At 43.5% G+C, this 21,544-nt stretch overlaps 1 protein-coding gene across 1 annotated transcript in view; it reads right to left on the bottom strand.

The window, feature by feature from the left end:
- The window catches only part of LOC144683424 (cyclin-dependent kinase 18-like), a 108,878-nt gene that overhangs the window by 62,396 nt on the left and 24,938 nt on the right, over positions 1 to 21,544 (bottom strand). Inside the window, exons 2-3 of the mRNA XM_078546417.1 lie at positions 12,810 to 12,956; positions 135 to 259 (exon numbers count right to left, since the gene is read on the bottom strand). Of these exons, the coding sequence (XP_078402543.1) occupies positions 135 to 259; positions 12,810 to 12,927 (243 nt within the window). The 5' untranslated portion in view covers positions 12,928 to 12,956. The remainder of the gene's footprint in view (positions 1 to 134; positions 260 to 12,809; positions 12,957 to 21,544) is intronic.

Genomic DNA, 21,544 nt, shown 5'->3' with positions numbered 1-21,544 from the left:
TACGGGCAGGAGCATTTTGGATGAGCTGAAGTTGATGGAAGATGGAAGCCAGCCAGGAGACAATTCAAATATTCGAGGCCCGCAACACCACCATGCCCCCTGCCGCTGGTATGAAGTGAGAGACTATATTGTACCTCCATCGAGAACCTGCGCTGTCGGTGATTCCTGTAACGCAGGGGATTTGGAGAATGAGCATCTTCTGATGTCATCCGGTCCGTGTGCACATTCAAGGTCAGCGGAAGATTCTCATGTGCAATATCTAAGTAAAAGGGAAACATAGATCAACAACCGGAACTGAAAATACATCCATGAGGATTTGCTTTGTCGGATTTACCGATTGTCACAATCTCCGTAGAGACCAATAATTTTTTACAAAGAACTTCCAATTACTAGCTGAAAGAGTGTCATGCCAAGATTTCCCATTTTACAACTTTTACTGTAAAAAAATGACTAAAATACTATCCATCAAACACGATTTTCCTTTTGTTGGTAACTTGTACTTTGAGCTACTGAAATTGATGTTCCTCTTTTATGCTTAACACCCATCGCACTCTCCGTGGAATTACAGTGCTTTTAGCAAACAGCCCACAGTTGCTCCCGGCTTCCAATGGGTTCCCCTATCTCCGCTTCACAGAACAGTAACTTCGAGGGACTGTCCCCAGCTGCTGTCCTCAGTTCTCAGAGAGTTTCTGAAATCCACCACCGGCAGTAAAGCCTGTTCCGATTATTCTTCTTCTCCTGCCATGCTAGGACAAATGTTCTGGAATCCATAGATAGCTGCAGGATGCATCTCTTGGACTAAAGACCATCTCCTTCCTGCATCTGGCTATGGTAGCGCGCCAAGGCCAAGTAGCCTCTTCTCTCTGCTGACCACACTGAACTGCTGTCTGTCTGTGAGGTTCATTAATTTGCAGGGAAGACTGTAACTTGAACTCAAAAATGGCTTCCTCTACCCTCTTCCCCATGGCGATGTGAAACACATTAATCTTACATCCAGGTATAACTGATTAGCTATTTTCAACTCCCAACTCCCTTTCAATTTAGGAGTAAATGGACAGTTTACAGCACAACTGGTTACAATCCAGTACCTTCAAAACCATACTGGGACTTTAGGAGACTCAGAGTCCACTTATTGTAAACTCAGAGCCTGCTGCCATTGCCTCCAAGTGTAAATAACTTGTACCTTCTTTGCAATAAAACAATCTAAGACTTCTTTTGGTCTCTAACAATCAAACCATCCAGGTTTATTGTCAGGAAGGCTTTAGAACAGGTCACATGACTTGCTTTATTTACCCTAAATTTAAAGATACTGTCCCAAAGCATAATAATTTTATAAATCTCATAGTTGTAAAACTACAATATCAAACCAGAGGAAAGTGGTATCCAGCTGTTTGTTACACATTGACTTGGAAATTAAAATCGCACAAAATTAAACTTACAATCTCATCCCTCACCAATCCCACCTCCCCACCCCAACAATCATAGGAATGAGATGGTAAACCAAGATCCCATCTGCCTCTCAAATGACTTTAAAAGATCCCCCAGCAATAATGTCAATAAGAGCAGGGGAGTTCTCCCCTGTATCCTGGCCAACATATCTATCCCTCAATTAACATCACTAGTAAGCAGGTTATCCAGTCATTATCGTGCTGTTATCTGTGGGAGCTTGCTGTGCACAAGTTAGCTGCTGAGTTTCCTACATTAAAATAGTGAGTACACTTCAAAAAAGTACTTCACTGGCTATGAAGTGCTTTGGGATGTCCTAGGGGAAGACGCTGTAGAAATGCAAGTCTTTCTTTAAGTGAAAAGGCTGTGCAATACCCAAATATAATTTTCATTTGAACAGTAAGTTACAGGTTGTGGTAATTCTGGTTTTATTTGGTGTGTAGTGTACCTTTAAGAATAATATTTGTTAAGGAAGGTCACATGATCTGTAGTGACAAATAGGAAAGTAGCGTGGGCAACCTCAGGGGGCAGTGTAGAGATAGAGTTGGAGTTGAAAGCGCACGTGTAATTGCTGCTGAGTGCATGGTAAATAAACTTAATGTTTCCACCCAAGAAATGTCTGCAGATCAACTCTATCAGTAATAGTACAACTCGGCCGTGCTACAGCACAGGTAACGCACCATGCACTGTGGGGGTGGGGTGGGTGCAAGGCACCATACCAGCAGGGTATCTGGGGGAATCAGCCATAATGAATTTAAACTAAATGCACACATTTTCAATATATATTATACACACACATATATATATACACAATATATAATACATATACATTTGTATATATGTACATACATACATACATATATATATAGGCACAAGACTAAGACAGAATGGAACTGATTGGCTAATTTTCCAATCAATCAAGGCTGAAGACTGAATTGCTGTAAATGCTTGTGATTAATTTTACGCACATGGTTTGTATTAAGTAACTGTCCTCCACTCACTGCATTTCGCTGTTGTTAGGAAACCCTATTTACCGTAGCTCTTGTTATGAAACATTTTCAGTCAGGAGCTCAAAGAGTCTGTAAATTAAAAACACAAGCCTCTTCCCCACCCCCATTTCATTGGCTGATACGTCAGTGTCAAAATTCTCTCTGTATGATGTTCACACTGGTTGATTTATTTGAGAGTACATTTTAGAAAACCATTCCTGAGTGTCATAAATTACTTCTGGTTTCTCAGACACAAGAGGAATCCCACAAGGATGGCAGAGCTGATTGCTAATAATAGATTGTAGCACTTGACAGATGTGATTATTTTCCACCTACGTTACAATATCACAGTTTGCTGGGTGGGCAAATCATGTTTTAATCAGAGAAAAGTGGCACCATTGATTGGCTGCCCGCGCTTTTTACATTGATAGCTTGGAAAAATGTGAAACAGTGAAAAGCAAATCATTCGACCTGGATCATGACTGATGTAGGCATTGCCTGTGGAGGGGCTTGGTACGCAGGAGAGAAAAACCAGCACTGAAGCAATGACTTTTGAAAAATGCTCGGGTCAAACCAACCAACCATCTGCCAAGATTTCCTCTTACAGCTACAGCTGATGTGGTTCAGGACAACAAATAATCTGCATTTATAGCACCTTTAATCCCCAAGATGCTTCCCAGGTGTGTTATCAGTCAAAAACTACATAAGGACATATTAGGACATGTGACTAAAAGCTTGGTCAAATTGGTAGGTTTTAAGGAACATTTTAAAGGAGGAGAGAGACAGACAGAGAGGGTGAGAGTTAAATGGTGTTCACATGTATCTGCTGCCCTTGCCCTTCTAGATGGTTTGGAAGGTGCTGTCTAAGGAGCCTTGGTGAATTCCTGCAGTGCATCTTGTAGATGGTACACACTGCTGCCACTGTGCGTCGGTGGTGGAAGGAGTGAATGTTTGTGGATGGGGTGCCAATCAAGCGGGTTGCTTTGTCCTGGATGGTGTCGAGCTTCTTGAGTGTTGTCGGAGCTGCACTCATCCAGGCAAGTGGGGAGTATTCCATCACACTCCTGACTTGTGCCTTGTAGATGGTGGACAGGCTTTGGGGAGTCAGGAGGTGAGTTAATCGCCACAGGATTCCTAGCCTCTGACCTGCTCTTGTAGCCACAGTATTTATATGGCTAGTCCAGTTCAGTTTCTGGTTAATGGTAACCCCTGCGGGATGTTGACCTGAGTAGTAAACAACTTAAACACAATCCAGTTAATGTACTTCATATCTTGGTAGGAGTTAGCAGTGTTTCTTAGGAGCGGATGGTTCCATTGCAGGAACATAGAAACAAGAGTAGGCCATTTAGCCCCTCAAAGTCTGTTCCACCATTCAATTAGATCATGGCTGATCGCCACCTTTAGGTCCACCACCAACTTTGGTTCTTTACCTCTTGATGTCCTTGCCTAAAAAAAAGCCTGTCAATCTCAGTTTTAAAATTTTCAGTTGTGTACATTGACACACACTGGGGAGTAGGGTTATCAACTCTGGTTGAATATATTCCTGCAGGTATCATCACATGACCTCCTGCCTCTGACTGCCCCACCCCACACCTCCCATTTACCAGCCAACACATAGATTATTGCTAGTCCCGCCTCCCCACGCTATTTGGAAAGGGAAAGCACTTCATTGCCCAATTGGATGATTCTGGTCTGTCAGTCAAGCAGCCTTTCAATATGTCTAATATTTTTATAAGCAATAAACAGAAGTGTCAATCCTCCTTGGGAACTTGACAGAAAGCACCCGAAATTTCTGTCACTTTGAACTGCCAAAGGACAGATTCAATGGAGATTCCAAATTTGGCAGGAAGCTGTGCTCTCCACCCACCTGATGTGACAGCGACTTGTTTTGATAACAAGTGGAGGAGGCATCATAATTGAACTTTTTGAGCGTAAAGAAGGCTGAGTTAACTACAAATTTATTAATTCAATATTTCAATTTATGTTTGGAAGGAGGAGGATAGTAACAACTCCACAGGTATTGTGCATTGAATAATGAAACTGTCCATCATCTGACTCTTATTTGTCAGAGCTTGTATGTGTATGGGCACCGCCTGCATCATCGAATGATATTAGCACAGATGGAGGCCATTTGCCAATCGTACCTATGCTGGCTCATTGACAGAGCTACCCAACTGGTCTCATTACCCTGCTCTTTCCCCATTATCCTGCAATTCTCTCTCCTTCAAGTGTTTATCCAATTCCCTTTTGAAAGTACTATTGAATCTGCTTCCACCGCCCTTTCAGACAGCGCATTCCAGATCATAACAACTCACTGTATTAGAAAAAAAGTCTTGACATCTCCCTTTTGGTTCATTTGCCAATAACCTTAAATCTGTGCCCTCGGGTTCTTCTGCCACTCGGAACAGTGTCTCCTTACTTAACCCTCATAATTCTGAACACCTCCATCACACCTCCCCTTAGTCTTCTCTACTCCTAGAGCAACCCCAGCTTCTCTAATCTCTCCAATCAGATTCCTCTCACTGCTTCCCTAATCTCTCCAATCAGATTCCTCTCACTGCTTTTCTGGGAGAGCCATTACCTCACAGAATCACAGAATGCAGAAGAGGCCCTTCGGCCAATCGAGTCTGTACCAACACGTGAGAAATACCTGACTTACCTACCTAATCCCATTTACCAGCACTTGGCCCATAGCCTTGAATGTTATGATGTGCCAAGTGCTCATCCAGGTGCTTTTTAAAGGATGTAAGACAACCCGCCTCCACCAGCCTCCCAGGCAGCGCATTCCAGACCGTCACCAATCCCTGGGTAGAAAAGTTTTTCCTCACATCCCCCCTAAACCTCCTGCCCCTCACCTTGAACTTATGTCCCCTCGTGACTGACCCTTCAACTAAGGGGAACAGCTGCAATTTACAATGAACAAGTTGAAGCCTCCATTAAAACACCATTGGGGACTGATGTGATCACCCCTGCTGCTGTGCTAAATAACCATCCAATCCATCACTGGTCTGCCACAACTGCAATGTATATGATCTACAAAATGTGCTGCAGCTACTCTCCAGCATCTCTCATCCCTGTGGCCTGTGTTACTGAGAAGAACAAGAGAGAAATATCACGAGGGCTAGATTCCACTTTTCCACCCCAAAGTGGTGGAGATACTTTAGTGCCACCATTAGTAGAAGTATCACCTCCTGACTCCCCAAAGCTTGTCCACCATCTACAAGGCACAAGTCAGGAGTGTGATGGAATTCTCCCCACTTGCTTGGATGAGTGCAGCTCCCACAATACTCAAGAAGTTTGACACAACCCAGGACAAAGCAGCCTGTTTGATTGACACCCCATCCACCACCTTAAGTATTCACTCCCTCCACCACCAATGCACAGTGGCAACAGTCTGTATCATCTACAAAATGTATTGCAGAAACTCGCTAAAACCCCTTTGACAGCACTTTCCAAACCTACAACCTCTACCATCCAGAATAACAAGGGCTGTAGAGGCATGGGAACACCACCACCTGCAAGTTCCCCTCCAAGTCACTCACCATCCTGACTTGGAAATATATCGCCGTTCCTTCACTGTCGCTGGCTCAAAATCCTGGAACTCCCTCCCAACAGCACTGTGGGTGTACCTACACCACATAGACTGCAGAAGACGGCTCACCACCACCTTTTTAAGGACAGTTAGGGATGGACAACAAATGTTGACATTGCCATCGATGCTCACATCCCATGAATGAATAAAAAAATGCGGCATGAAAAGTTTATATGGATGCTTTCCATTATAAACGTGGACAAAGGAATACGACTTTAAAATGGGGCTGAACTACTTCATCGCACCCTGGTCCAATTATCTCCCACCCTCTTGCCTGACTTTAGCTTAAGACTTCTGCAACCCCATGAGAGATTGACAAGCACACAAAAAAAAACAATATTAAATAGCAATGTATGATTACTGACCAATTTGCATATCCTCTAGAAATGTGTCTGGTTTGCATTTTACTTGTCAGTTCAATGTTAGGTCAGTGGTGGGATGATGTTAGTGTTGAATGAAATGTTTTCTGACTGTAACTATTGGTGATTAGATGAAAGGTCACTTCACTTAATATCAGATTCATCTTTCTACTATTCGGGGATTTTTATTGTCACTTTGCAGGTAAATTGTGTGAATAGCCGTCTGTTTGAATGGTTCCTCGTCTACCAATAGCGTCTGTTAGGGGAAAGGTTGGTGGATTCTCCACCCAGCACAGTGAAAGGAGTGAAAATCCTGGGCTGTGCACAATTCACAGCTTTTGACTCATTGCAGGGGAACCACAGAGGCCAGTGTGTCAGCCTGATTCAACATCACTGGGGCAGAGAGGAGGAAAGGGAACAGGATTAGAAAGTGATGAGCAAGCACGGGGAAACACCGGAGAGTGGACCATGAAATGAGGAGGTTGAGGCGGAACAGGGAAAAGAAGGTCTTTAAATTAGCCCAAGGGAGCTGGGGTTGATGGGGGAGGGCGAAGGCTGCAAAGTTTAACAGCAACGAACCCTCCAAGAGATTCGCCACCGTTAGGTGAATGCTAATGATTGTCACTTCATCACCACATGGGATGCATGCATGATTTATTTTAATTATATTGCTGCTGTTATTAAAGCTTATTTTTGTCAAGCAGAATAATGAGAATTGGGATATCAAAGGAAACGGATGTGGAGCTGCACACGAATGCTGCCAAAAAGCTTTTAGAATTCAAAGAGTATTCTCTCTGCCCACATCCCTTTGATCCTGAAGATTAACACTTGTACCACACAAAGCCCAAAACTTTAACCCATTTAGTGTCAGGGACCAATATTTTTCCAACGTAGACAAGGGGCTAGACCCAGGAGGCCACACGTCACCAAGGCCGAATAGAACGCGAGTGGGGACGAGATGAATCAAGGAGGAGTTACATAAAGCCGAACTTGGTAAAGCATTTAGGGTTATAGGTTAAAGGAAGAGTGACAGATTTTTACATTCATTCATGGGATGTGGGCGTCACTGGCAAGGTCAGTATTTATTGCCCATCCCTAGTTGCCCTTGAGAAGGTGGCGGTGAGCTGCCTTCTTGAGCTGCTGCAGTCCACGTGGCACAGGTACACCCACAGTGCTGTTAGGGAGGGAGTTCCAGGATTTTGACCCAGCGACAGTGAAGGAATGGCGAAATACTTCCAAGGCAGGATGATGAGTGACCTGGGGGGGGAACTTGCAGGTAGAGATGTTCTCATGCACCTGCTGCTCTTGTCCTTCTAGGTGGAAGAGGTCATGGGTTTGGACGGTGCTGTCTAAGGCACCTTGGTGAGTCGCTGTAGTGCATCTTGTGGATGGTACACACTGCTGCCATGTACATCAGTGGTGGAGAGAGTGAATGTTGAAGATGGTTGATGGGGTGTCAATCAAGCAGGCTGCTTTGTCCTGGATGGTATCAAGCTTCTCGTGTTGTTGGAGCCGGACTCATCCAGGAGAGTACTCATCACACTCCTGACTTGTGTCTTGTAGATGGTGGACAGGCTTTGGGGAGTGAAGAGGTAAGTTACTTGGCTCCAACTGAGAAGATTGAGAACTTGCACAATTTCTGAGGGTGTAATAGGCAATGAGCTAAAGTAGGCGAATTTAACAGTAAGTTCAGTGACACTGCACCTCAGCCTAGGTGATCACTATCCTAGAGCACAAGTTGCAGAATTGGACCTTTAGCCAAGGGATCTATTGTGACTGACAAATCTCTGCAAATCCATTAGCAGGAGTGCAGACTTGGCAAATTCACTTAGTGAGGAGTGAGGGATGACCCACAGTGTCACAAGTGGTAATGTTCATTGTTAGATATGATTACGTTAGAGAATCAAGTGTGTAGTAGGATGGTGAAGTGCACTGGTAGAGGGAGACATTATAACATCGAGTTGCTGGATTCAAGGTCATGGCAACAATTTATGGCAGAGTGGGGTTAATGTTAACTTATGGGCATTGGTATAAAATGGACAATATTGAATTATCCACCCGTTATACGTCAGGCTCTGACTTCAGTAACAAGAAACATTGAGAATGATGCATGTAATAAGCCGATGATTCAATATCACCAATTTTAAAACATTGTCCAAATGACTTTCTAATCTAAGGTACAGTGTGAGGGATGTGGGACACGCTCCACACCTGTGGGAGGGAGGCGGGGTGGAAGGGAAAGAGTGGAAAAGAAGTAGCAAGAATTCAATGTCATTTTTGTGGAGGGGGGGTATGGGGTGAAATTTAGAGAGCTCGTAATAAAACTTAAAATCAGTGACATGAATACTCAGTCGAAAGCAGCAACGGTTTTGATTATGCATTGCCTCCCGTGATGAGGGCACTGCTGGATTTAGAGAGTGCATGTTTGACACTGCAGTTACCAGAGGAAGCAGAAAATATATCCACATTTCACAGCATGCCAGTGGGCTAAGAGGTTGTGCTTGGACCAATACTCATATTTTGCCACTAAACGTTCCTAGAGTATTTACTGTCTATATTATTCCATACTGACAAAGCATCTTCAACACATCTGGAAGTAGAACATCAGAGAAAGGCATGAAGAAAGAAAGACTTGCATTTATATTACGCAATCTCAAGATATCCCAAAACGCCTTACAAATGAGCTTCCTTCTTGGAGTGTAACCACAATTGTAATGTAGGAAGTGTGGCAACTTAACTTTCACGCAGCTAACTCCCACAAACAGCAACAAGATAAGGACCAGATAATCTGTGTTGTGATATTGGTTGAAGGATAACCATTAGCCAGAGTACCAGGGAAAGCTTCCCTGCCCTTCTTTGTATTGTAGCCATGAGATCATTTACGTGCAGCAGATTCTGCCCACAGAGTCTGGATAATGTCAAAATGATGCTGCATAAAACTGAAGCATGGGGAAAAAGTAATGGCCAGTTCACCCAGAGCCTTGAGTTTATGTCTCATTATGTATACTTCATTCATTCTCCTCCATTCTTAGCTTCCCTAAGGTTTAACTTGATTGAATACAATTTTAATGATTTAATTATAAATAGTCATTTGGTAGTACAGAATTTGAGTATTGCTGGAAAAGAGACATGTCTAAGCTTTATTTATGTCTTGCACTCATCGGGGCACTTCACAAGAATACCAGTATAAAAGGTAAAACAACAATTTATATCTTATACGAAGAGAATGCTCATTAGCTGGCAAGTGGACTCTGGTTGGTCTCTACCAATCAGAGTCCACTTGCCAACCAATCATCACTCTCTTCACATACAGTATAGGTGGTTGGTTTTCCCCTTATATCGGTATTCTTGCCAAGTGTCCTGATGAGTGCAAGTCAAAAAGCTTCGACATGTCTCTTTTTACGGTTTAATTATATTTGGTGAAAGGAAAAAGCACGTGACAATCGAGACGGTGGCAAAAGCTGTCTCGAGGGTGAATCGTGAGTAGTGGCACTTGTAGAATTGGGAGGGTTAAAGAAGGCCTTGGCCAGGCAGTTGTTGGAAAAGTAGCAAACCAAAAAAAAATGCTTAGTGAATACAGGCACAAGAGATGGCGTCAATGATATCTGTTTGTGTTTGTTAGATACAATCTTGCACAGTAGGAACACAATTTAGTCAATAATAACTCGTTAGACTAGTACAGCATGGCTCCTCCCTCTAATTTTTATAATATCATCACCTGAAAATAAGATCCAGGCTTTTCAGGAACAAATTCGGGGAAGCACTTTTACACCCAGCTGAAATTTGTAAAATTGCTGCCTGAGAAAGCCGTGGACCTTGAGAGCTTTGAAGACCGAGGTGGGTAGATTTTTGTGGGTTAAGGGCATCAAGGATTATGGTGCAAAGGTGGGTAAATGGAGTGGAGGTGCAGAGCAGCCATGATCTACTTCAATGGTCAAGGGGCTGAATGGCCTCTGCCATGGCTCCTTGTGTTCCTAATTTTGTCCTCTGCCCTCCCAAAGGCACCGACTGTGTTGAGCTGTGGTTACACAGGTGCTGAGATCCTCTCTCCAGTAGATCATCCTATGGATCCAATTTTCTTGTCTGAGCTTCAATCATGAGTGTCAACTATCTAATGAGTCATCGGGGCTGAGGGTGGAGCTGGGGTGGGGGTGGGGGCGAGGGGGCTCATCACTAAAAAGCTTGATACTGCCTGCCTTACATCCTGACAAACACTTTCCAACAGGGATTTTGCTTGATTGCCTCTACCAATGGCAGTATGTAAAAACATACAAATAGGAGCAGAAGTAGGCGTTACTGCCCCTCGAGCCTGCCATTCAGTAAGATCATGGCTGATCCTCCCCATCGGTCCCACTTTCCTGCACTGTTTTTGTAGCCCTCGATTTCCTTAGTGCCCAAGAATCAGTCTTGAATATGTTCAATGACTGAACACTCAGTCCTCTGTGGTAGAGAGTTCCAAAGATTCACAACCCTCTTGAATGAACGAATTTGCAGCTTCCCTACTGAGAGTACCTAACCTGGCTCAGGTGAAGAGCAAGTCTCAGACCATCATGGACTATATGACCCAATTACACACAGGCATCTCAGTGGAGCCGCTGGAGAATCTCTGCTCCTGAAAAGTACATAGCCAAGAATTAGACACAAGGAATTGGGTTCTAGCTGATGTCTTGCCAAGGGAATAGTCAACCTTTCCGGTAACCAGAGTTATCCACTGGCTGGGTGAAAAATTAAAACATTAAATTTCAATGTTTCTATTGGCTCCACTGATTTTTTAAAAATTGAGTAGTTTTCATGAATGATCAAGGCCAACAAGTCAGTAATCTACAGGACACCAATCGGTCAGTCAGTAATCTACAGGACACCAATCGGTCAGTCAGTAATCTACAGGACACCGATCGGTCAGTCAGTAATCTACAGGACACCGATCGGTCAGTCAGTAAACTACAGGACACCGATCGGTCAGTCAGTAATCTACAGGACACCGATCGGTCAGTCAGTAATCTACAGGACACCGATCGGTCAGTCAGTAATCTACAGGACACCGATCGGTCAGTCAGTAATCTACAGGACACCGATCGGTCAGTCAGTAATCTACAGGACACCGATTGGTCAGTCAGTAATCTACAGGACACCGATCGGTCGGTCAGTAATCTACAGGACACCGATCAGTCAGTCAGTAAACTACAGGACACCGATCGGTCAGTCAGTAATCTACAGGATAATGATCGATCAGTCAGTAAACTACAGGACACTGATCGGTCAGTCAGTAATCTAACAGGACACTGATCGGTCAGTCAGTAATCTACAGGATACCGATCGGTCAGTCAGTAATCTACAGGATAATGATCGGTCAGTCAGTAAACTACAGGACACCAATCGGTTAGTCAGTAATCTAACAGGACACTGATCGGTCAGTCAGTAAACTACAGGACACCGATCGGTCAGTCAGTAATCTACAGGATACTGGTAGGTCAGTCAGTAATCTACAGGATACCAATCGGTCAGTTAGTAATCTACAGGATACCGATCAGTCAGTCAGTAAACTACAGGACACTGATCGGTCAGTCAGTAATCTACAGGATAATGATCGGTCAGTCAGTAATCTACAGAACATCGATCGGTCAGTCAGTAAACTACAGGATACTGATCGGTCAGTCAGTAAACTACAGGACACCGATCGGTCAGTCAGTAATCTACAGGATAATGATCGGTCAGTCAGTAATCTACAGGATAATGATCAGTCAGTCCGTAAACTACAGGATACCGATCGCTCAGTCAGTAATCTAACAGGACACTGATAGGTCAGTCAGTAATCTACAGGATACCGATCGGTCAGTCAGTAAACTACAGGACACTGATCGGTCAGTTAGTAATCTAGAGGATAACGATCGGTCAGTCAGTAATCTACAGGACACTGATTGGTCAGTCAGTAATCTAACAGGACACTGATCGGTCAGTCAGTAATCTACAGGATACCGATCGGTCAGTCAGTAATCTAACAAGACACTGATTGGTCAGTCAGTAATCTACAAGATTTTTTAATGCACTTTTATGGGTTGTGGGCATCACTGGCTAGGTCAGCATTTATTGCCCATCCCTAATTGCCCTTGAGAAGGTGGTGGTGAGCTGCCTTCTTGAACCACTGCTGTCCATTTGGTGTAGGTACACCCACAGTGCTGTTAGGAAGGGAGTTCCAGGATTTTGACCCAGCGACAGTGGAGGATGGCGATGTATTTCCAAGTCAGGATGGTGCGTGGCTTGGAGTGACACTGGTCAGTCGGTCAGTAATCTACAGGATACTAAATGGTCAGTCAGTAATCGACAGGATACCGATCGGTCAGTCAGTAATCTACAGGATACTGGTCAGTCAATAATCTAACAGTGTACTTGGTGGCCAGGCTTACAGGATTCTCAGTAACTCACCATCGTTCCTCCTGTTCTTTATCTGGTTTGTGATCTGTTCCTGAAACTCTGCGAGTGACTCTTCAATCGTCTCTGTCCGATGAGCTGACAGCGAGAAACGGCGCTTAAATTTCTTCATTTTATTTATCCGAGCTCCAAATGATGAAGCTGCAAGAAAGGAGTGGGAGTGTGTGAGCTGAAGAAACGCTTCCCCATCGCTTACCATGAAACCTCATGGCTATAAAGTTGATTTCCACATTAAATTATTCCAATGTGATTAATGTGAGAGGAATCTGAAAGACCTCAGCTGACTGGATACTGCAACAGATTTTAATTACGGCTTCACCGCACAAAAGTAGGGGTTTGCAAATCAAGGAGAAATGTAGGAGCAGAAGGACATCATTCCAGTTCGTCCATGCCCCATGACCTGGGGTGGATCGTAAGGTCTAAGACATGAGTGATATACTGCACTTAACAGTCCGTAAAGAGATTGGGGATCTGTATCCTCTCAAACAATGTCAAGCGAATATAAACAGGTTAGTTAAATGGGCAGAAAGGTGGCATGTGCTGTTTAATGTGAACGACTTTGAGGCAATATATTTTGGGAGGGAAACAAGAAAGTGGAGCCTATACTCCGTGGGAAGATGCTGAAGTGTTGAATGAACAGAGACCTGGGATTGGAATACTGCAACATAAAGTGTCAGCCTAAGATCATTGGGATAACACTCTTACTTCTGAGTCAGGAAGTCTCTCAGCCAGTATTGCATACATAGTTCGTCTGGTCATCATCACATTGCTCTTTCGGAGAACTTACTGAACGCAAATTGGCTGCTACATTCCCTGAATTATAACAATGACCATATTTCGAAACCACTTTGTCGGCTGTAAAGCATTTTGGTACGTTCTGAGGTCATGAAAGGTGCTATATAAATGTAAGTTTTTCTTTCTTTAATCAGGGAGATTCTTGTTTTAAATTATACCCTGTTGTCAAAAAGGGCAGGGAGAGTAAATCAGTAACTTTCTGGATCACAGCTGCTGTGACAAGGTTTAGATTTACAATTATGGGCTTTCATAGCCAAAGTGTCAGACTGTTAGCATGTGATCCCTGCACAGTTTAACACTGCCTCAGAGATCAACACAATCACACTTGTTAGCAAATTAGAAAAAGCAAAGCTACTCTCCGTGACATATTTAAAAGGACCATGACACCTAAAAACACGTCAACAAACCTTTGATGTAGATAATGGTCCCCAAGGTTCTTTAGAACCATAGAACCATACAACACTACAGCACAGAAAAACAGGCCATTCGGCCCTTCTAGTCTGTGCCAAAATATTATTCCGCTCGTCCCATTGACCTGCACCCAGTCCATAACCCTCCAGACCTCTCCCATCCATGTATCTATCTAATTTATTCTTAAAACTTTAGAGATGAATCAGAAAAAATGGATATAGAATAAAAGAAATAGAAAGATTCGGAGGGCTCAAGTGGGTTTAGACGATGATTTTGAAGAACGTGATGGGTTTGGAAAAGGGAGGGAATTCTGGAGCGTGAAGTCTAGCTGACTGAAGGCACAACCCCCACAATGGTGTAGAGAAACATATTGAGAATCTAGAGGCAGGGCAATGGGCAGGTAGAGGTTATAGAGATGAATGAATAATTAAAAATTGTAAACATCCAGTAACTACCATGGGGAAGATGGTGGCATAGTGGTAACATTCCTGACTAGTAATTAGAGACCCAGGCTATATGCTCGGGACATGGGTTCAGATCCCACCATGGCAACTGGTGGAATTTAAATTCAATTCATAAAACCTGGAATTGAAAGCTAGTCTCAGTAATGGTGACCGTGAAGCTGTTATCAATTGTCATAAAATCCCAAATAAAAAATGCTGGAAAAATTCAGCAGGTCTGGCAGCATTTGTGGAGAGAGAATCATAAAATCCCACCTGGTTCACTTATGCCCTTTAGGGAAGGAAATTGCCTGACCTACATGTGACTCCAGACCCACAGCAATGAGGATGACTCTTAACTATCCTCTAAAATGGCTGAGCAAGCCATTCAGTTCAAGGGCAATTAGGGATGGACAACAAATGCTGGCCTTGCCAGTGACACCCGTCACAGAATAATACAAAAAAAGATGGTAAAGAGGAGATGATGGAGGCAATTAAAGTGAATGTCAGGTCTCACTCTGTTACATATCTTGGCACCAATGTGTGGAATTGAGGAGTATTTGTTTTTCACCAAGAGGGTGGTGGGGGTCTGGAACTCAGTCAGGAGTAAAGTCAGAAATTCTTATTGCATTTAAAAACGCTTGGATATGTACAGGAGGTGCTGTACCCACTAAGAGCTGGAAGCTGGGACTAGGCTAGATAGTTCTTTATCAGTTGGCATTGACATGGTGGGCAGAATGGCCTTCTTCTGTGCCATAAATCCCATATGTTATTGTATTTCTAAGCTGGGATATCTGATACTATGCACAGAAACAAAACACCAAGAATTGCCCCTTCGTTTGGGCTGAAATATGTATCATGTTGGTGAGTATGGCCACTATAATTAGTAGCAGTCAAGGACAGTGTTCCTGCTCCTGGTCAAAGGTACAGGGTATATTAATGGTTATGCTAATGGACTAATGATCCAGAGACGTGAGTTCAAATTCCACAATAAGAGCTGTGAAATGTAAATTCAATTAAATAAATATATTTGGAATTTTTTTTAAAACTGGTATCAGTAATGGTGACCATGAAACTACTGGCTTGTCATGAAATCCCATCTGGTTCACAAATGTCCTATAGGGAAGGGGATCTGCCAATCTGACCTACATGTGAGTCCAGACCCACAGACACGAGGTTGACTCTTCCCTCTGAAATGGCCTAGCAAGCCATTCGGTTGTATTCAAAAAGGTGGCTCATCACCACCTTCTCAAGGGCAGTCGGGTTGGGAAACAAATACCGGTTCTGCCAGCGAGGCCCCCATCCCATGAATGAATAACAAAATAATGTAAATATCCAGTAACTGCCAGGACAATCAGTTTCTGTAAGACCTCAGCTCTAAAGAAAGGTCATACGGACTCAAAACGTTAACTCTGTTTCTCTCTCCACAGATGCTGCCAAACCTGCCGAGATCTTCCAGCATTTTCTGTTTTTATTTCTGTAAAACCCATACCTGAGCAAGAGTTAGCAGCTTTAATGGGGAAGGGGAGAAAAACAGAGAGCGAAAATGTTTCTCTGGTGCTGAAACTTTGTCCATAAAAGTTAGTAAAACCAGCGAATGTCTTCTCAAAAGAGAGAGAACAAGAGATCACAGTTAATCAAACATAACTTTCCTGTAACAAAAACAAAAATAGCTGGAAAAAAACTCAGCAGGTCTGACAACATCTGTGCAGAGAAAGGCAGAGTTAACGTTTCGAGTCCGTATGACTCTTCATCAGTTCTTGTTTTTCTTTTTGCTAACTGTTTTCTTATTTTTTTCCCAAGTCTCTGACCTAGCTAGAAAGAAAAGAGAGAACACATTTACACAGTCCTTTCATAACATAAGAGGCCCCAAGCAACTTTACACCCAATGGAATATCTTTTGAAGTATGATCTCTGTTGTAATGTAAGAAAGGTGGCAGCTAGTTTGTGCACAGTAAGCTCCCACAAACAGTAATGTAATCATGAATGCGTTCTTTTTGTGGTGTTGGTTGAGGAATGTCAGCCATAAGCGCTCGCAGTCCTCTATTATTCAGGCGTGGCCAGTGAACATCAGTAACATATGCATTGATATAACGTCTTTAGTGTTCTGAGGTGCTTCACATGAATGATTGTGATATTTGATGGGCTGTACACATTCCTATATTCCTAACTACATCAATCCAAGGTATACCTAGGGCTGAATTTTACAGCCCCTCCTATTGGCCGACCTTCCATTCCCGCCAAAATCAATGGAGTTTTGAACAGCTCGCCCGTTTTATGGTCCCACCCCTACCACGATGAGGACCTGAAGTTCCACCCCTCATCAGCGCCAAGAAACCATAATTGCTTAAAAAAAATGATATTCTGGTTGAAGAGAGGCAATGACACTCCACAAATAATAATTTGTTCATATGAAGAATCTAGTTTACAAAATCAGTCAATATATTGTGACAAAACCTGGAAGACTTTGGTTACTTTGAAGCTGAGCTTTCACGCGTAACACTTATAGATGTCCCTGATTCATTTTCCTCATTGATTATTATTTTCCCAGCTTCGTGGTTAAATGCAGCATAGTGCCTGAGGAAGTGTTGGTTGCCATGGGTTTGATGGTCAGTGGGAGAGAGCGAGACAGCGAGAGACAGAGCTCTCGTTTGTTCAACAGGCGCTAGATCAAACAGTCAGCACTGTTCTCATTAAAGGCAAAGGAAAGGCACTTTGCAGAGCTGTTAGTTGAATCAATTTACAAGAAATATTTTTGCATCTTCTAAACAGCTGTTAGACAAGAGAACAGGCCTCCAGAACGCCTTTGATCTCCAGCATGGAAAGCCAACGCAAGTAGTGTTTCCACTGGAAACAGTGACCTGCTTTTTCTCTTTTCAGATGCTGATTATGTAGTCCTAACATTTTCTGCTTTCAGTTCAGACATCAATCTCTGCTCTTTGTCTCACCATTGGTGACTGTGTTTTCAGTTGTCTAGGCCCTAAGCTCTGGAATTCCTTCCCTTAACCTCTCCATTTTTCCTCTCCTTGATTGGCATCCCATCCGCCACCTTAAACATTCACTCCCCCCACCAGTGAGGCACAGTGGCAGGCAGTGTGTGTACCATCTACAAGATGCACTGCAGCAACTCAACAAGCCCCCTTTGACAGGACCTGCCAAGTCAGCGACCTCTAGCATCTAGAGGATCAAGGGCAGCAGGCGCATGGGAACACCACCACCTTCAAGTTCCCCTTCAAGTCACTCACCATCCTGATTTGGAACTATTTTGCCATTCCTTCACTGTCGCTGGATCAAAATTCTGGAACTCCCTTCCTAACAGCACGGGAGAGGTCAGGGGGGAGGGGGGAGGGTGGAGAGGTGGGAAAGCGGTGGGGGGTGAAATCTAGCAAAATATTACTTGGCAATATTTGGAGAAGAATGGGAGAATTATCCTGGTGTACCAACTGACATTTATCCTTCAAGTGACAGCACTAAAATAGATTAATTGTTCATTTACCTCATTGCTGAGGGACCTTGCTGTGCGCAGGCTGGATGTTGCCCACATACAATAAGGCTTACACTTCAAAAACTAATTATTTGGCCGTGGAGTGCCTTGGATTGTCCTGAGGAGATGAAAGCTATTGTATAGTGGTAATGGGATCTTCTACATCCACCTGAGTGAGCAGACAGGGCCTTGCTTTAAAGTCTCATCCAGAAAATAGAACCTCTGACAATATAGCACTCCATTGTGGAGTTGGGCTTGAACCTATGAGTTTTTGATTAAAAGATAAGAGTGTTACCACTTGAAGACTAAACGCTTGGATGAGCTATTGGAAGGTTGCCAGTGCCTATTGAACCTTGGTAAGGACTGGCTTCTGTCAGAACAACCTGTAAATTGTCAGCTGAATTTGCCCTGATTTTCATTTTGGTTTTAAGCCAACCCAGATCAATGATGCACGATCTCATCAGATTTATTCACCCTCTACATGCGTGACATCATTTTGAAAACCTACGCAGCATAGTGCTAGAACGGGAAAGGCAACATCCCTCTCCTCACTCCCACCCAATCGTATCAACCCGTCACCGTGCCTTAAGGAGAAGGCAGCTTAGCACCACCTTCTTGGGGTGATTAAGGATGGGCAATAAATGCCAGTCTTGCCAGTGATGCTCACGTCCCGAGAACGAATAATTTTCTTTCCAAATCACTTCACAACATTTAGCTGAGGGACGACACAGCTGCTTGTATCAGATGATTCACCTTAACATGGATAGTTTTACCCCAAGGTAAAGCCAACATAAGAACAGAAGAAAATAAGAAACAGAAGCAGGAATAGGCCATTTGGCCCCTCAAGACTGCTCCGCCATTCAACAAGATCATGACTGATCTGTAAGACCTTAACTTCACTTTTACTGATTAAGGAATTGTTAATGGAGGATCCCCAACTACTCATTGCCCAAATAGTGTGACTACTGATCCATACAGAACAAGAGAATCCCAGATTCCATCATCGGTCCATGCTCAATTACGTTATCCAGATAATTAAGGGAGTAATTAATAAATGGTAATAAATATTAGTAGATAGTTAAGTGAATATTTTAAGATATTATCATATTTACATTACTAGCTCAAGCTGACAGGCAGAAAATAGTTTTTTAATCATTCTCCCTCATCCTACTTCAGTTGGATTGACGCAAGTCTCTAAATTCACTTTAATGCTTTTAAACTTTCAAAAATCACGCGCACAATCTTTCACTTGCTAGACACATCCTACCTCGACAGTGTGTGAATTCATTGTCCTAATGTATTCTAATTTTGTCCAGGTTGCTTGCTGCATGGTTGTGGTAACATTTTGCAGTTAAATAGATAAGGGTACAAAGACATGATTAGCAATGCCGAATTTTAATTTAAAAAAAGTTCAGTGATTACACTTATTTTCAAGCTGCACAGGATGCCCATGGATGCAGAACAGATGGTGTAACATTGACTACTTTAACAGGGGAGAACCTGGGCTCAATCTGCACAGGGGATCGGCCAGATTTATCACGTCCATTTCTTAAGCGTTCAGGGCAGTCTTATAAATCAGGTATTGAGCTTCTTGGATATGTTATCACCCCTCCCTATGCCTGTAACCTTCACCAGTCCCACAACCCTCCAAGGTCTTTGCATTCTTCCAATCTGGACCCTTATCCATCCCTGATTTTTCTTTGCTCTGACATTGACAGTCGTGTCTTCACCGGCCAGGGCCCCAAGCTCTGGATTTCCCTCCCTAAACCTCTCTTCCCCTTTCTCCGCCTCAAAGATGCTTCTTAAAACTTAACTCTTTGATCAAGCTTTTAGTCACCTGTCCTAATATCTCTTTATGTGCCTCAGCGTCCAATTTTATCTGATAATTGCTCCTGGGAAGGGCCAATCGGGACGGTTTACAACTTTAAAGGCAAAATATAAAAGCAAGTTGGCATTGTTGCTGTTAATTAGGGCCCAAAGCCAATCGAAGGACCACATGTTGTCCTGATCCGAGCTTCCTTAACTCAGGTTTCTAGGCAAACATGCAGCATAGAAACAAGCCTCCACTGAGAAGTAAAATTTTAGTATTGCTGAAAAAAAGAGATATGTCTAAGCTTTTCATCTTGCACTCATCAGGACACTCACAAGAATACCAATACAAGGGGAAAACGGCAATTTATACTGTATGCGAAAAGAGTGCTGATTGGTTGGCAAGTGGCATCGCCATGGAGAATGCATCACTGATGGTGACTGACAGTTAACTGCCAAGCATTATTTGAAATTTAAACAAGGCAGCTTGACCATGATTGGTCAAGGCATTGCCCTGAGGAATGAGTCAGCGAATGGCTGTCACTTGTCAGGGTCAAGCTGCCTGATTTAAATTTTAAACAATGCTTGGCAGTTAACTGTCAGTCACCATCAGTGGTGCATTCTCCATGGCAACGCCAACTTGCCAATCAGCACTCTCTTCACATACAGTATAAGCTGTTGTTTTCCCCCTTATATTGGTATTCTTGCAAAGTGTCCTGATGAGTGCAAGACGAAAAGCTTAGACACGTCTCTCTTTTCAGAAACACTCAAGTTCTGTACTACCAAATGATTATTAGTAAACTTTTGGTTATAATTGGAAGTTGGAGGGTTTCCTTCTCCTCTTGGTTCCACAGTACTCCTGATGGCTGCTTCCTGCCATAATCAGGCCCCCTTGGGCTGTCCTCCTCGCTCCCTGAACTTAATTGCAAGGCCCAATTAAAATGGGACCCTTTCATCAGTTGAGTGCCTGTGGGGGGGTTCAAGATCACTATTAATTGATTTGAGGAGGCCCTGGAGTCAGTTTCCAGCCTTCAGGCTTTGGGATCATTCCCTCAGCCTTTCTGCCCCTCTCCAAATGGCCAAAAAGAATTTCAAGGCCTAGCTATCTTTCTGAGTTAAGAATATGTGAGCAGCACCCCTTGCTAATGATGGTAGTGGTTATGTTACTGGGTTAGCATCCAGCAGTCTGTATTAATAATCTAGAGATGTGAGTTCAAACCCCAGGGGCATTGAAATTCAGTGCGTTCAATAAATAATTAAATAAGCCTGGAAGGGAATGCTCGTATCAATAACTGCGACCTTGAAACTTCTGGGTTATTTTTAAAAACCCATTTGATTAACTAATGTCCTTTAAAGAAATATGCTGTCCTCGCCCTCACTGGACTCTATGGCCTGGACGTTTGCTCCCGAGGTCGGTGTACAGAATCAGGAAATTCCGGAAATCTCCCAGCTCACCGCTCCCGGCTCAGGAGTTGGTGGGGGGTGCGGGTTCGGGACGGGGTCGGGCCCATCACTCCTGGAAGCAGATCAGAGGCTGCCGAGTGCCAAAGCGGCCTGGTTAAAAGGTCCGCCTCAGTTCTCTGGGACTTTATCCCAGTTGTTTTCTTAAACATCAGACCCCTCGAAGTTTCAGCCCTCGCTCCCCCTCATTCCCCACCCACTCCCCATGCCAACTCATGCCAACCCATGACCCCCTGCCCACCCCCATGGTCAACTTAGTGCCAATTCATGCTAACCCGTGCACCCCACCCACCCCCATGGAGCCTTATAGCCCCATACCAAGTTAGCAC

This window comes from Cetorhinus maximus, chromosome 8, assembly GCF_964194155.1.
Source record: "Cetorhinus maximus chromosome 8, sCetMax3.hap1.1, whole genome shotgun sequence".
Lineage (NCBI taxonomy): Eukaryota > Metazoa > Chordata > Chondrichthyes > Lamniformes > Cetorhinidae > Cetorhinus > Cetorhinus maximus.
This window is presented reverse-complemented; position numbering and strand designations above follow the sequence as displayed.